Source organism: Thamnophis elegans, chromosome 1 (genome assembly GCF_009769535.1).
Source record: "Thamnophis elegans isolate rThaEle1 chromosome 1, rThaEle1.pri, whole genome shotgun sequence".
NCBI classification, from domain to species: domain Eukaryota; kingdom Metazoa; phylum Chordata; class Lepidosauria; order Squamata; family Colubridae; genus Thamnophis; species Thamnophis elegans.
In genome coordinates, this window is record NC_045541.1 from 14860243 (window position 1) to 14876565 (window position 16323).

Consider the following 16323-nt stretch of genomic DNA (forward strand, 5'->3'; position numbering starts at 1 on the left):
TTCTGTCTTTAAAACATGTTTCTTTTCACATCCAGAGAAATATTCTGCCTTTTTCAATATTTCCTAGGATATTTCATTTTTCTGGGAGAGGGCTGGATGATAAACTTCCCACAGTTCCACTGATCAATTGTTCTGTCAGGAAATTTCTCCTTAGGTCTAAGTTGCTTCTTAGAGGTAAAGTAGTTTACCCTTGCTTGCTTTTCCCTAAAGCTGAGAGAGAGCGATGGCTATGAGTTCCCCATACGAAATGTCCATTCCTGAAATGCATTATTTGAACCGCTAAAAGCACCGACGAATAACTGTAACAGGGGAGGGATGTTTAGCTGTAAACTCAGACGGTCATCGCCATATGGGCAGCGATGCATAATTGTTGGGTGCCTCCTGTAGGCCATCCTTAACGTGAAACGTGGAGCCCATGGCAAAGTTATCCTCTGTGAGAGGTTTCCGCGCCAGGAGAATAAACCCAATCCAGATATTTCCGATCCAGGCTATGAGATCGTTCCCCGCTATTCGCTTCTCTTCGCTTCGGGTGGCCTCCCTACACGTGCTCTGCCTTCCAGCGCACTTGGATGACGTCATCGGGGCGCGCCTCCCCGGCGTCTCCTTGCTCGGGCGAGGGTGGGGGCGTGAGCGGACGGTGGCGTGATGGGACTGCTGGTGACCCCTGTGATGCGGAAGTGTCTTCCAGGTAGATTCCGACGACCGAGGGGGAAAGGCTACCTTCAGTTTCGACACCTAGTAGGATGGAGTAGGGGGGATTGAAGAAGTGCCCAGCGCAGCCCTCCGTCCCACGCTTGCTCTGAGCGATCCCGCTCGCCCCGGGGATTTACTTAAAGTCCCACGAGTTCTGATAGTTGAACTCTGCCCCGTTTTGCATTAAGATCAGTTCGCACATTGCGCGCGAAACCCGGAGTGACGGTGTCAGCTGGGCGTCCCAGCGTAAGGTTACAGCTGCTCCCTCTCTCCTAGATAGATACGCGCTGCAAGCGAGCAAAAAAACATACTTCGCTGCCATCCTGATGGATCAGCCCCAAAACGGTGAACATCTTCTCACGCATGGCACTGCACTGCACTGCACATGATAATAAAAGCTTGAATCGGTGTTCCTAGTTGTAAGCAAGCTCAGCCGATCACTTTCGAGTGCATTTCTTTAGTTGGATACTATAGAAATGATCCCTTGAACTGTAAGGGCAAACATTTTGATTTATCAACCGAATTTGAGCTGCAGGATTAAGCAGTGATTTGGAGCTTGCCCTGCATCCAAGGCCAGTAACAGTTAATTTTCTGCTACCAAAAGAAACAATAAAAAATATCAGTGTTAAGCTCTTTGGAAATTAAGATAGAGAATCGGGCTTTGCAGATATATATATATATATTTGCATATATTATTTGGGCATACCAGGGGTTGTGACTCTACATACATACATACATACATGTATGTATGTATGTATGTATATATGTATATGTATATATGCAATTCTCTATCCTAATAGAGAATCGGGCTTTGCATATGTATGTATGTATGTATGTATGTATGTATGTATGTATATGTATACATACATGTGGACTTTATTCCTTAGTATAAGTATATTTCCTACATGTTTTATGTCATTCTATTGAGTCCCAGATCTAGAGTGTTTCGGGGAAAACAGTGGAGAAAGAGCATTAGGAGAACAATATACCAAAGTCATGTAAAGTCCCATATGTCTGGCCAGTATTCTTGAATTTATATATTGTTTGTATCAGAGCAATAGAAGCAAAAAAATCTTTGTACCGTATATTAGAAAAAATGTAACTACATTAAATGGATGTATCATTTAGAGAAATATGCAGAGGAATGAAAGACATATCTAAAAACAAGTCTAACAAAAATACATAATTTGCTTTATGTATTTACATTTGCTGTGGCAGAGATATGTCTGACCTTGAGTTTTTTGTTTCAGGTTGAAGTCATTCAACAGGTTGCAAATCACACTACGACACTTAGTAAGTGTGGAAGTTGGGTGAATAAATATTGTTTAAAACACGGTAGCCTGTAATAACACTAATTCCTCAGTCCAATGAGGATTTGTTGATTTGTGTTTTTTAAATAGCAATCTCTCAAGGCAAAAGGAAAAATGCTTTTGAAAATGAAGGAAGTTCTTACAAAACTATCAACTGGTAATGTTCTGTTTCAAGACGGGATAAGGGTAAAATGCGAAGAACATCAGATAGTTAAACAATATGGTTTTCTTTAAAATAGAAAAGTAACAATTTAGTCCAAATGCACAAAGCATTATAAACAGTACTATACAAACAGAGTTGACAGGTTCCTAGTGATTTCACTTTGGCTTATAAACTTACTAATTGTGGAACCTCTTAGATAAAATTCAATTTTGTAATAGGTTGGGTATATTTAACAGTGTAAGAATGAGAAAATTAAGAACAAGAATCAAAGGTGTTGTAAGGAATGTAAGAAAGAGTTCTATGTCTGGAATACTCAGTTCAAAATTGGTGGAGGTTCTTATAGTCAATATTGGGTACTTCTGTAGATTTTTGCCCAAAGTACTTGTCTTAAAAATAGCCATTTTAGTATGTTACTAATTATGTTTTGAAGATCTTCTGCAGAGTTACAGATTTTGTAGAATTGCTAACCAATCTGTCATTGGAGCATAATTACTAATTATGTTTGAAGATCTTCTGCAGAGTTACAGATTTTGTAGAATTGCTAACCAATCTGTCATTGGAGCATCAGCTTCATTAAAGTCTTTGCCATTCCATACAGAGTATGACTAAGGATCCTTCAGCTGAGGTTCTGTTGGAAAAAAGAGGGGGTGCTGGCATTATTACCATGAACAGACCGAAATCTCTGAATGCACTTACTCTTTCCATGATTCGACAGATCTATCCCCAGTTAAAGGTTGGTGGCTTTATATGAAACCAAGGTTATAACAGTACCAAAACATTTTAAATACAGGTAGTCCTCGACTTATGGCCACAGTTCAGCCCAAAATTTATGTTGTTAAGTGAGATGTTGTTAAATAAATTTTGTCCCATTTAGGACCTTTCTTGCCATAGTGGTTAAGTGAATCATTGCAGTTGATAAGCTAGTAACACGGTTGTTAAGTGAATCTGGCTTTCCCATCTACTTTGCTTGTCAGATGGTCACAACATGACCTTAGGACACAGCAACAGTCATAGCAATAGCAATAGCAGTAGACTTATATACCGCTTCATAGGCCTTTCAGGCCTCTCTAAGCGGTTTACAGAGAGTCAGCATATTGCCCCCAACAATCTGGGTCCTCATTTTACCCACCTCGGAAGGATGGAAGGCTGAGTCAACCCTGAGCCGGTGAGATTTGAACCGCTGACCTGCTGATCTAGCAGTAGCCTGCAGTGCTGCATTTAACCACTGCGCCACCTTGGCTCTAAGTATGACTCAGTTGCAAGCATCTGAATTCTGATCACATAATCATGGCGATGCTACAAATGACATAAATGTGAAAAAGAATCATAAGTCACTTTTTTCAGTGCCATTGTAACTTTGAATAGTCACTAAATGAACTCTTGTAAGTTGAGGTCTACTGTAAAGCAATTGATGAATGGATTGACAGAAGACATATGAGACTACTGTGTTTCTCCAAAAATATGACAGGGTCTTATTTTCTTTTGATTCACAAAATAAGTGTTTGGCCTTATTTTTTTTGGGGGGGGAGGGTGTCCTACTATTTTTGAGGTGCGGGAGGCCCCTTAACCTCGGCCTGTGGATCAACAAATCCAGAGAGGGCTGGATGTTCTGTCTCTGTTTCTGGCACATTCTTGCCAGTCCTAACATCGTTGGGCCTGCCGTCACTAAGATAAGTGGCTTAAATATTTTAGGGGAGGTCTATTTTCAGGGTTTTTTTCTAAAGGGTTAGGGGTGCAAGGTCTTATAATTTGACAGCTTTAAGACTTGCACACTTCAATGCCAGAATTCCTGAGCCAACATGACTGGAGGAGGAATTCTGGGAGTTGAAGTCCACAAGTCTAAAAGCTGTCAAGTTTGAACACCCCTGTTTTTTTTTTCTAAACGGTTAGGGGAACAAGGGTCTTGTAACTTGACAGCTTTAAGACTTGCGTGCTTCAAGTGCCAACATTTTGGTTGCTAAGCAAGAGCGTTGTTAAGCGAGTTTCACTACATTTTACAAGTTGGCCACGCCCACCCAGTCACATGGTCAGCAAGCCACTCCCACAAGCAGGCCACACCTACAGAAGAGATTCTAAAAAAAATTGAAACCCACCACTGGTGTGTACCTCTTGCATGCTGGTTTGTATAGTAGAAAGAGGGTGAGAAGAGATGGGGGCCTAATGTGCTAATAGTCCCAGCCTCTTTCATGGATATTCTAAGAAGGAAAAAAAACTTCTCTCAGTCCCCTGTGTTACTTGATTTGATTTGATTTGATTTGATTTATATGGTTGCTCATCTTGCAAAATGCAACTGGTGAGTAACACCCTTCCAAACAACAAAATAAATAACAGAAATAAGAAGCAATTATCATAAAATAAAAGAATCAAAGAAAAGGAAAAATTGCAACCAGAATAAATCATCCAACACTAATTAAATCAGGGGGACACCTCATCTCCTGGCCCCCATGCCCAGAAGAACAGCCAGGTCTTAAGGGCTTCCCAAAAGTTGTATGGGGTCAGTCCGATCTAATCTCAAATGAGATGGTGTTCCAAAGGGAGGAGGCAGCAACAGAAAAGAGTACTCTTGCCTCTCCTTGGCCATCCTTCAATAAGTAGAACTGCAGTATTTATAAGGTTTCAGCTTGATACAACCTTTCCTGAACTTAACTGTATACATTTTTATCTGGGCATATGAATAGATTGACTGATTGTCCAAAAGGCCTTTGTAAGACTGTGTAATAGGGTAGAAAATTGTGAGTTCCATATATTTCTGAATTACAATTTCTCATCCTGCAAATGCAGTGATTGGGAATCCAAGGGTGGGGTATAGAGTCAGGATGCTTATGATGGAAATATGCAGGAACAAGTTACCTAGGCAAAAGGGACTGAAACTTTTTTTTAAGACTGAGAATTGAGATAAATTTGCTAGGGTCAGATAGTATTGTGGCCTGCTGGCAGCCTGCAGAGCTGACAGCAGAGTCCGACAGTGAGGAGGTTGGGGAGGAACATGGGCCAGTCCTGGGGGTTGAGGAAAGCTCAGATGAGGGCTCTGCGTCTGAGGCAGAGAGGGAGCTAGACAGCAGCGAGGCAGAGGAACAGCTGGAGCCTGTTCCCAGTGTGCGCATGCGCAGAGCTGCCAGATGACAAGAACAAGTAAGAAAGCAGGTTTGACTTAAGAGTAAAGCCACACCTTGGAGATGATTGGCCCTTCCTATAGGAAACAAAGAATAGCAATAGCAATATAGCAATAGCAGTAGACTTATATACCGCTTCATAGGCCTTCCAGGCCTCTCTAAGCGGTTTACAGAGAGTCAGCATATTGCCCCCAACAATCTGGGTCCTCATTTACCCACCTCGGAAGGATGGAAGGCTGAGTCAACCCTGAGCGGTGAGCCGGTGAGCCGGTGAGCCGGTGAGATTTGAACCGCTGACCTGCTGATCTAGCAGTAGCCTGCAGTGCTGCATTTAACCACTGCGCCACCTCAGAAGTGGGCTTTTGCAGGAAACAATTTGTTCATTCGGTCATGTCAAGAGAGAAAAGTTCTGTTTGTAACTATAAGAGACTGTGCCAAGTTTTGCCTTGCCCTGCATTTGGAACTAGTTATTTGGTAGCTTTCCAAACGAGATAAGGTTCGTGTTTGATAAACAACCCTCTGAAAGACTGTTTGCTAAGCCTTTTGGACTGTGAATGAAAGGAATCCACAGTTGTGTAAATAAAAGGGGTTTTTGCCAGGACCAAGACTCCACTTCTTACTTGTTAAGGAAGCCTGGATCAGAACAGATAGCTACCTTTCTGCTTTACTGGATGATAGAAAAAGGGAGTCGGTATAGCACAACCATTCTTGTACGATTTTGTTATTATAGTCAGTAGTTTATAACCTTCCTGAGGAATTGATTCCTAGGCTGGTCTACTTGAATGAGGCTGACAATAGACAATGTTCCTCAGGCTTGCTGCAAAGAGTTTTAATGCTTTGGCTTTCTATCTTTCTGGACAATCCAACCTGATCTAGGTAACGTTTACATGTGTTGCATAATTTGAAAAAAGAGAGACCGCACATTTAAAACGTCTAATGCTCTGACATGGTTTTTCCCATTATTTCTTTCAGAAGTGGGAGCAGGATCCTGAAACTTTCTTAATATTAATAAAAGGAGCGGGTGAAAAAGTGTTCTGTGCTGGGGGTGATATAAAAGGTGAGAATGTGAACATTTTTTTTTACAAAGTTCAGGGCTTTGTCCTTGATTTTGAATCCAAGGAAATGTCATCCTAACCCTGCTCCCTTATTGAGTGCTAATGCCTGGGTGGCCTCTTGACACGAACTTCTTACTTTGAACCTGAGAGGACCTCATAGGAAGCCATTTCCTCAAGCCTCATTTGATTTGGGGTGATCTACTCTCTATCTTAGCTCACCATAGTTAACAGAATTTGATAATTCTTATGAAAGGAATTGTGGAAGCCAGAAGGAAAGGGGGAAAAAAGAGGAATATTTCAGGATATTAAATGTCATCATTAATTTTGACATTTGTTTTTTAGCTATCAATGAAGCAGGAAAACATGGAGACAGATTAGCAAAAGATTTCTTCAGAGAAGAATACAGATTGAATAATGCCACTGGTATGTGTACTTTTAATAGTATCCCCTTAATAACTTCTTTCGACTTCATCTCTGCAGTGAAAATTCTGTTTTAGGATAATAGATATTTATTGTGTAAGCCAATAAAGTCTGTTCTGCTTGGTATTTTTGATGGTCTTTCCCATGTTTAGGAGTGAACGCTATTCATTTAAGGAAACACAGCAGCAGAAGAGAATGAAACTTTATGAAAGGGTTTTAAAATTAGGACAGTTATTTTTTTAGATCTTTTTAAGGTCACATCCCAAAAGATAAAAGACTGAGTGCTATAACCCTTTATGTGCAAAATTTATATTATTTGAATTTATGCTTAATAGTATTTATTTGCAATTCCTGCTAGGGGTGTCCCCGTTTCATGTTTACATTGCATACTATATAAGTAAAGCTAAAGAAACATTAAAGGTGGAGTATTTAAACCAATTCCCTTATTAACTTGTTTGCTTTTCTTAATATTTACTCAAATTATTCTAAGAACAGTGGCTCCATATTTAAAATGTAAAATTCTAATTATAGAATGCCCTCCTTATTGAGACCTATCTACTATTTAATATGTTGTTCCTTTGACAATGAACAAATAACTGTTTCTTGTGTGCTACCGCTATCAGTACCAATCTGTTCGCTAATTTGGGTACAGCCAGCTTCTTCTTTTTTTCTATTCTGGCCTGTTTTTACTTCTCTGCTATGTTTTACAAGGTGACTGTTGTAATCTGGTTAAATGAACAGCTGGTTTTTCCTCCCCAAACAACATTAAGAATGGGGGGGAAAGAACCAGTATCTTAAACATAAAAATATATTTTAAAATGAAAAAAAGGATTGAAATTTTTAACTTACCCATCTGAATATTTTATTCACATTATAAAGATCTATTTCCTTAGGTAAGTGTGCATTCTAACATTTTAAGTAGGATAACATATTATATCATTTTTGACAGGCATCTGCAAGAAACCCTATGTGGCACTTATCGATGGAATTACAATGGGTGGTGTAAGTGGAAACATTTTGTAAAATGTTGTGTTCACAACTAGTCTTAAAAATTGTGGGTGAACTAGTTACAGCAATTTCAAGCAATCTTATTTGATGGATAAAATTGACATTTATATATTTTGGAAGAAGGTTCACAATACTGTCTTCTCATACTGAATGTTCATCAGGCTGCTTTGTTAAAACTATTTTTAGCTGCAACCCCCCACCCCCGAACTATGGTAAGGAAAAATGAGAATACTCTGAATACTCTAAAAGGAGTTATTCCAGGAGGAAGAATATTTAAAGGTGCAAGGTGAAAAGTGTCTTAGAAAAACAGAAGACGAAGAGTAGGGAGGAACCATCTTAAGAAACAGCATTAAGGAAGAACAACAGCTACAGCAAATAAAGGTTAAACGAGCAAGATAATCAGGGATTCTACCAGGTTTTAAATACAATATTTTTTGAGAAAGATACTGAATGAATTTCTGCCTGGTACTGTTTGTCTTACTACGTAACTAGTACTGTGATGCCAATGACCATCTTACCTTTATTGTGCTAAAGGATTGTGCTCTTAGGAAAAAAGCATCCTGCTTGAAGAATCTAGTTTCCTTCTGCTAATATTTGGACGGTGTCACATAAGCAGTGGTTGAGTTACAGACAAAGCACTGTATGATGTATGCGTTTTGCAAAGAAAAACAATTGCCTGGTTTATCTTACGTAGGATTGGGAATATTCTCCTGTTGCCCCTTGTATCTTTCCTCTTCTTAGTATAGTATATGGCCTTTATTGTCATTGTGCATTATGTATACAATGAAATTGGTTCTTCTGCTCCCTTGGGAATAATCAATCCTTGAAAAGCTGGGTGTAATCATTGTCTGACTGCAAATGATGTAGTCTAGTCACCAAACTTTTGGAGACCCCCCCCCCCTTTTCCCCCCCCAATATATGCAATTATACGACCCCATTCCCATCTTGAAAGAGCTGAGTAAGTAAACTCTCTTCTCTCCTAATTTTTTTCTCGTTAAATGGTAGCACGAACATTTTGTGTTTCGTTCCATGACAATGTTTTCCTTTGAGATTTCAAAAAAAAGAAGAAGTGTCATTTGATCCTAGAACCAGCTTTGGATTTCAAATGTGCAGGTGAGCCCTTTTGTCTGTGGGCAAGCCGAGGTGGCGCAGTGGTTAAATGCAGCACTGCAGGCTACTTCAGCTGACTGCAGTTCTGCAGTTCAGCTGTTCAAATCTCACAGGCTCAGGGTTGACTCAGCCTTCCATCCTTCCGAGGTGGGTAAAATGAGGACCCGGATTGTTGTTGGGGGCAATATGCTGACTCTGTAAACCGCTTAGAGAGGGCTGAAAGCCCTATGAAGCGGTATATAAGTCTAACTGCTATTGCTATTGTGACAAATTTGCCACGTTACATCCGGGTGTCCTGATCCAAAAGGAAGTCTTAGCTGAATATTCCGTATTTTGAAACTGCTTGACCAGGCAAGCTCTGGACCTTCCTTCCTTGTATATCTCATTTACTTAGGCAATACTCAGGGTATTCAGACAAAGAACTAAAGTAGAGAGATCCCCCCCCCCCAAAAAAACCCCAGTTTCATGCACTCGGGTTTGAGGAAATTATGTCAGTTTTCCCATGGCACTCTAGGCTCTGGATTGGTTCTCACTGGGGCAATGACAGTGCAGTCACCCATTTCGCCCAAAGCAAGATTGGACATGGCTTGCAGATCAGTTAGTTTACAAGAGCCGAGGTGGCGCAGTGGTTAAATGCAGCACTGCAGGCTACTTCAGCTGACTGCAGTTCTGCAGTTCGGCTGTTCAAATCTCACTGGCTCACGGTTGACTCAGCCTTCCATCCTTCCGAGGTGGGTAAAATGAGGACCCGGATTGTTGTTGGGGGCAATATGCTGACTCTGTAAACCGCTTAGAGAGGGCTGAAGGCCCTATGAAGCGGTATATAAGTCTAACTGCTATTGCTATTGCTATCAAGCTGTCATCATCTCTGTAGGCTGAGAAACCAATGTATCAAGATCACTGATATCGCTACTTGACTTTCACACATTCATTTGAGCCAGCCAGCAAAATCTGGTATTGAAGGAGGAGAATGAGCAAAGGTAACAACGTTTATTCAGGACTTGGGTCTCAGTACCTCCAGCTGTACTGACCAATCCTGTGAGACTTCAGCACATTCTCAGCCACTAGAGCAGAGATGTAACATAATGGCAAGAGGTTGTTGAAGTCTGCTTGCTCTTTTCCATTTCTGGCTTCTTAGACAACTTGATCCCGTGATTGTGCATCTTTCTCGGGGTAGAGGAATGGTCTGCTAATTGGATTGGGCCAGGAGCTCTTATGCCATACCCACACTGGTATTTGGGCTGCGCAGCGCCTGTGGCATTAAATGGAGACTTGAGTTTCAAAATGTGCTATTGAGATATACAAGGATGTCCGTGGAATTCCTCCAAGTTTAACTTCCAGGTACTGAGGGGGCTTGAAAGTGTGTGCTTTTGCCTTATTAAAGAATAGAAATAATAATGGTCGTAGTTATATAATAATAGTATAAATAAAAGAATATAAATGTCAAATTAAAAAGAACTATGTGATCTAAATTAGCAATTTGCAGTGTATTTTGTTGTTGTTCCTTCAGGTCAGTCTCAACTCCTAATGACTGCTCGGACAAGTCCATGCAATTTTCTTGTGAATATTTTTGGAAGTGATTTGAATTGAATTGAATTGAATTGAATTTATTATATTTCTATGCCGCCCTTTTCCCCGAAGGAGACTCAGGGCAGCTCACAACCCAAGTCAAGGGGGGGGGGGTACAAATAAGGAATAAAAAAGACGAACAAAACAATACCACAATTTAAAACACACAACAACCATACCATTCGAGGGGGGACAAAAGCTCATTAGCCCCAGGCCTGTCGGAACAGCTAGGTTTTAAGGGCTTTGCGGAAGGCCTGGAGGGTGGTGAGGGTTCGAATCTCCACGGGGAGCTCGTTCCAGAGGGCCAGAGCAGCCACAGAGAAGGCCCTCCTCCGGGTGGTCACCAGTCGGCATTGGCCAGTGGATGGAATTCGGAGGAGGCCTAATCTGTGGGATCTAATCGGTCTAGTGGAGGTAATTGGCAGCAGGCGGTCTCTCAAGTACCCAGGTCCAATACCATGAAGGGCTTTATAAGTGACGACTAGCGCCTTGAAGCGTATCCGAAGACCAATAGGCAGCCAGTGCAGCTCGCGGAGGATAGGTGTAACGTGGGTGTACCGAGGTGCACCGTGGGTGTACCGAGGTGCACCCACAATTGCTCGCGCGGTTGCATTCTGGACAAGCCTTTCTGGATTTGCCTTTGCCTTCTTCCTAGGGCTCACAGGATTAACACTCAAGAGTCTCCTGGTATCTTGCCCGGTGCCTTTAACCACTCCTCAAAATTGGCTCTCAAATGCTAATATATATGATGCAAATAAATAAATAGCACAAATAAATTGAATTTAAAAGGAGGGTAAAATTGGATTAATCAAGTAACCTTGCTGATATCCAATGACCCAGGGAAAATTACTTGTTTCAGTTTACAGTTGACTTAGGAATAGTTGCTTCTCATCAGCTTACCCCAAAAAGGTACTTATGACCAAGAATTGAAGTTTCAGTGGCTGCCATCCCATAGTTATGCGATTGCATTTTGGATGCTTGACAACCAGCCCATTTACAGCATCCCGTGGCCACATGACCACAATTGATAGAGGTATTTTTGCCAGAAACTTTTAGCCTTCAGAGAAAGCCTTAAAACCTTGCTCTAACAACTGGCATGGGGCCCTTAGGAGAAACTGCTGGCTGGAAGTGATTGTACACTAATATAGAAGGCAGCCTGCCTCTCCCTTCCAAATCCTTGTTTTAAGCTTGTTTTAATTGTTGTAATTTTAATCCATTTTTATATTTATAATTGTTGGATTTTTGTTAATTGATATAATCCACTCTGAAGTGCAAAATGGGAAGGTAGGTAGGTGGATGGATGGATGGATGGATGGATGGACGGACGGACGGACACACTCTGGGTTTCAGCAAAAATGACTGGCATTTGCTTAACTTAATGACTATGGCATTTGCTTAATGACAGGGTGACTAATGGCCACTGCAAAAAATGTCATAAAATTGAGTCAGTCATATGATGACTTGCTTAATCGCTGGCATGACTTATGACCATCGTTCCAAGCTCAATTATGATCGCAAGCCGAGGACTACTTTATATCTAAGCAGTCTGGTGGTAATGACATCTTTGAAAGGGTAATATCTTTAAATGCAGACTGGATCTATTTTAAGACACAGTTTGCTTTCTATAGTTTGTTAAATAAATAACCTTTAGCCAATGTTCATTCATACTATGCCTAAATCACACTTCAATGCATTGCATAGCAAAGGGTAAAAGTGTCTCACAGTTTGCAGTAGCAGCTAAATTAAAGCAAAACTTGATGGGCCTTGCATGATTAAAATGCATCCTGAAATAGTAGATAATTGTATCTTTTTTTGTCAGTTGACCTAGAGTCCAGTAGTCGTTTCCTGTTGAAATCATGTTTTCATATGGTGAAGTGCTCCCAAATGGAACTGAGATAGAACAGAGGCAAACAGCAATTCAGATAAAATATTGGAGGTGGAGCAGAACAGAAAACAGACCACTTCCTTTTGAACAAGGCAGCTGAAGCTTTTAAGAACATTTCAGGCCATCGGTTGACCAGAAATGCATGTTAAATGGAACAAACGGAGCTTTAAATGGATTACATTAGTCTAATAAGGCGTATAATGCAGGAACCAAATTGATGTTCACAAGACTGGTTTTTAGATGTATTGTTTTATTTTCTACTCATTTATTAAATCTGGTCTACCACAGAGTCACTGCTTATAAAACCAAAGATGCAGCCCAGCCTTAGGTACAGAAGCCAACTGAATGGTGTTTGGGGGAAAGGCATTCCTTCTCAGCCCTAGGAAGGAGGCAGAGGCAAACCATTTCCCAAAATTTCACCCAAGAAAACTGAAGGGACCTGTTCAGACAGTTGCCAAAGACAACACTGACTTGAAGTCCCCACGCCACCCCCAACCCCAAAAGTGAGAAATAGGCTATGGGAGGAAGTATGTGTATGATTTGAAGGTCTCTGAGAATCCCGTTTTTCCTCAAGATTCGTTTTGACTGGTGATTCGGCAATAAGGATATTTTATTTGATCATATAACATCTGTAGTGAATATTCATAGCCCTTTATTCAGTATTACGTTTCCCCACTAATTTTTGAATGCACTTGAACCAGGCCAAAAGATGAGGCAGTGTTAGCAGCTGATTTTTACGAGCATGTGTGAAAATATAAATACGCTAAGAGTATCCATAGTATTTTTAGCACCATGTAGTAAAAGCTCCTCTTAGGGGGAGCATCAGTAAATAAAGCTGCAGATGGCCGTATAAAATAAAAACAGATTGTGATTTCTCCGTTTTGTGACTAGCCCCTGGTGGAATGAATGTAATGAATTGAAGACCAATGACTTCCTGTTTCTTTTGGGAATCGTGAAGGAGAAATAACTTGCCAGGGTAAAGTGTGCGAAGGAAATTTTAGATGCCAGCAGTTTTATTCTATAACACGAGGGGTTTATTTACTAGCGTTTTTTCAAAAATGTCCTCACACAGAGTTTATGGATGTTATTTTTCATCAAAGAACAACAATAAAAGGCATCTGAGGAGCAAACCTCATTGATTTCTGTTAGTTTGCTTCCATGTGTAAATTGCCTAGAATTTCTAAAAGGGTAGTCAGGCTGGGCTGTTGCTGAAAGAAATAGCTGAGAATAGCAATAGCACTTAGACTTATATACCGCTTCATAGGGCTTTCAGCCCTCTCTAAGCGGTTTACAGAGTCAGCTTATCGCCCCCACAATCCGGTTCCTCATTTTACCCACCTCGGAAGGATGGAAGGCTGAGTCAACCCTGAGCCGGTGAGATTTGAACCGCCTGAACTGCTGAACTAGCAGTCAGCTGAAGTGGCCTGCAGTACTGCACTCTACCCACTGCGCCACCTTGGCTCTTCTTTCCTGAAGCATCTCAAAGACCAACACATCTGATGTGAAGGTAGTCTCTTAGAGCTTTCATTACATGTATATTACCCTTAGTTGGGAGGGGAATATACAGATGGGAACTAAAACATAGTCTAAATTAACAATAGCCAAATGTACCTGTATTGACAATCCTGTTCCAGCTTAAATGAGTTCTAAGTAAATGAGTGAGTGGGAATAATCTCTTCATCTCCCAGCTAAAGCCGCATTATTTTTGTTGTTTCTGTTCAAGATGTGTTGTTTTTCCCCCTATTTTTGTATCATGTATGTAAATCTGTGCCCATGTAGCTTCAGGGATAGAGAAAGCACAATGTGGTTTTGAACTAAAAGCTGTATTAATAGGGATAGGAGGAAAGGTAAGAGCTGTATGTGTGCCTAGATACTTTTTTGGATTGCAATAAGATACATATTTTTAATTAATGCATATTAAACAGGCCTGCACGCTGGGATGGGGGTGTTAGTGTACTTACGAAATAAATTTATTTATCCAAAGCTCAAACCAAAAGCGCATATGAAAAAAAACACCAAGCTAGTTTAATCCAAAGCCAGCATCTAATTCAGCTTTCTGTTCTTACAGTGGTCAAGCAGATGCCTCTATAGCACGGGTGTCAAACTTGCTGCGTCACGTTGCTGTCACGTGACGTTTCGTGATGTTTTTCCCATTTGCGGTGCTGGGGTGGGCGTGGCCTGCGCATGACGCATCTGGCCTGAGGGCCGTCAGTTTGACACCCCTGCTCTATAGAATGCCTAAGGGAAAATGCAGCGTGACACTATCTTCCCATTAAATTCTCTGGCAACTGGATTCAAAAGGTCTTTTAGCTTGGAGTCATGGCCTTGGCTTGGCTTCCACTAATGATGTTCCTGCTGTGGTTCTGAGTGAAAGGTCCTTTGTTTCCCTCCTCCTCATTGCTTTTCCATATATCTCAGCATTAGTATGTACTATTTGTTAACATCAAATGACAGTAGCCGTCTAATGTTTTACTCGCAATTCTTTCTCAATCGTATAATTGTATGTATGTATGTCTAATTTATTTAACTGTAGAGCCAGGCCCATGTAGTATTGCATTTCTGATATAGAATTCTTCTTAGTTGTAAATTTTAAAATCTGCATGAAGGTGCCAGATGAAATCATTTTAAGGATTAAACATGTGAACATTATGCAAATGAAGACTCTATTTCTGGATTCTGAGTTAGATGAGACATTTGAAGTATACAACTTCTTGGATAAGGCTATTGACTGAATGAAGATCAGTAAAAATGGAATTCAGGGAAAGCTCTTCTGAATCATTATTATTTAATGTTTGTTGGTGGGAGTGTTGACAATGGAGACCATTCATCAATCCAGTCTGGTTGCCAGTGCTTATTACAGCCACTGACATGTAGCTCTTCCCATAGCTACGATATATAATATAATGGAAGGGACCTTGGAGGTCTTCTAGTCCAATCCCTGCTCAAGCAGGAGACCGTACAGCGTTTGAGACAAGTCTCTTCTTAAAAGCCTCCATTGATGGAGCACCCACAACTTCTGAAAGCAAAGTGTTCCACTGGTTAATTGTTCTCACCATTAGGAAGCTTCTCCTTGGTGCTAGGTTGCTTCTCTTCTTGATTAATTTCCATTCATGTTTTCTTGTCTTGCCTTTTGGTGCTTTGGAAAATAGGTTCTTCTTTGTGCCAGCCCCTCAAATATTGGAAAGCTGCTATCATGTCATCCCTAATCCTTCTTTCCTCTAGACTCGCCATACTCAATTCCTGCAACCGTTCTTCATACGTTACGCCACTTTTTGTCCTCTGTGTAATTTCATACACATATTAGATACTAAATATTAGATTAGTGTGGTAGGTAGGCCACTTAGCTTTGGGATTAAAATATTAATTTTGCTTTGCCCTTTTCTCCCCCTCCTCTGTGTAATCCCCTCCGCCATGAAAGTCTCAAACAAATTTCTGTACTCTGAGGGGAAAAAAAGAATTGTAAAGTTAAGAATAATAAATGAATTATTGGAATGGCTCTGAAGAACATCTTTAAAATATTTCACACATTGAAATGTGTGATGTAGCTATTAATATATTCACAGTGCAGTGACATCCAATTAGCCATGTGCTCCTATGCCTTTGTACTAAGTAAATCAATCTCCCATTTTCAAGTTATCTACAGCTTGATGACAAATTTGTAAGGAATTATGTTAATGTCACAGATAAGGATAGCTGAATCTTGTTTTTAATGAGCACTTGGTTGAACCTTCTTATAACATTGTCACCTGTACATTTTGATAAACAGCCCTTGATGCCATTTTCCCCACATAATTGGCAATTATTTCTGGGGATTTTTTTGCCCTTGATAAAATGTTCAGCTCAGCCAAAAATATAATAAAGTAATTGCAAGGGATGAGGATTTAAAGTTCAAGATGGAACAATTTGGAATATGTTTGAGTTTTAGACTCCTCTTGCAGGTTTCTAACATCACATCCTATAGGACTAATTGTCTTTACAAGTACTGAAATGTCATCCT

The 16323-nt window shown here is 40.5% G+C and overlaps 1 protein-coding gene across 1 annotated transcript in view; it reads left to right on the forward strand.

Moving 5' to 3' along the window:
* The first annotated feature begins 586 nt into the window (after positions 1 to 586).
* HIBCH (3-hydroxyisobutyryl-CoA hydrolase) overlaps positions 587 to 16323 on the forward strand; it is a 53560-nt gene continuing 37823 nt past the window's right edge. Inside the window, exons 1-6 of the mRNA XM_032231059.1 lie at positions 587 to 686; positions 1941 to 1986; positions 2765 to 2899; positions 6252 to 6336; positions 6677 to 6757; positions 7704 to 7756. Of these exons, the coding sequence (XP_032086950.1) occupies positions 646 to 686; positions 1941 to 1986; positions 2765 to 2899; positions 6252 to 6336; positions 6677 to 6757; positions 7704 to 7756 (441 nt within the window). The 5' untranslated portion in view covers positions 587 to 645. The remainder of the gene's footprint in view (positions 687 to 1940; positions 1987 to 2764; positions 2900 to 6251; positions 6337 to 6676; positions 6758 to 7703; positions 7757 to 16323) is intronic.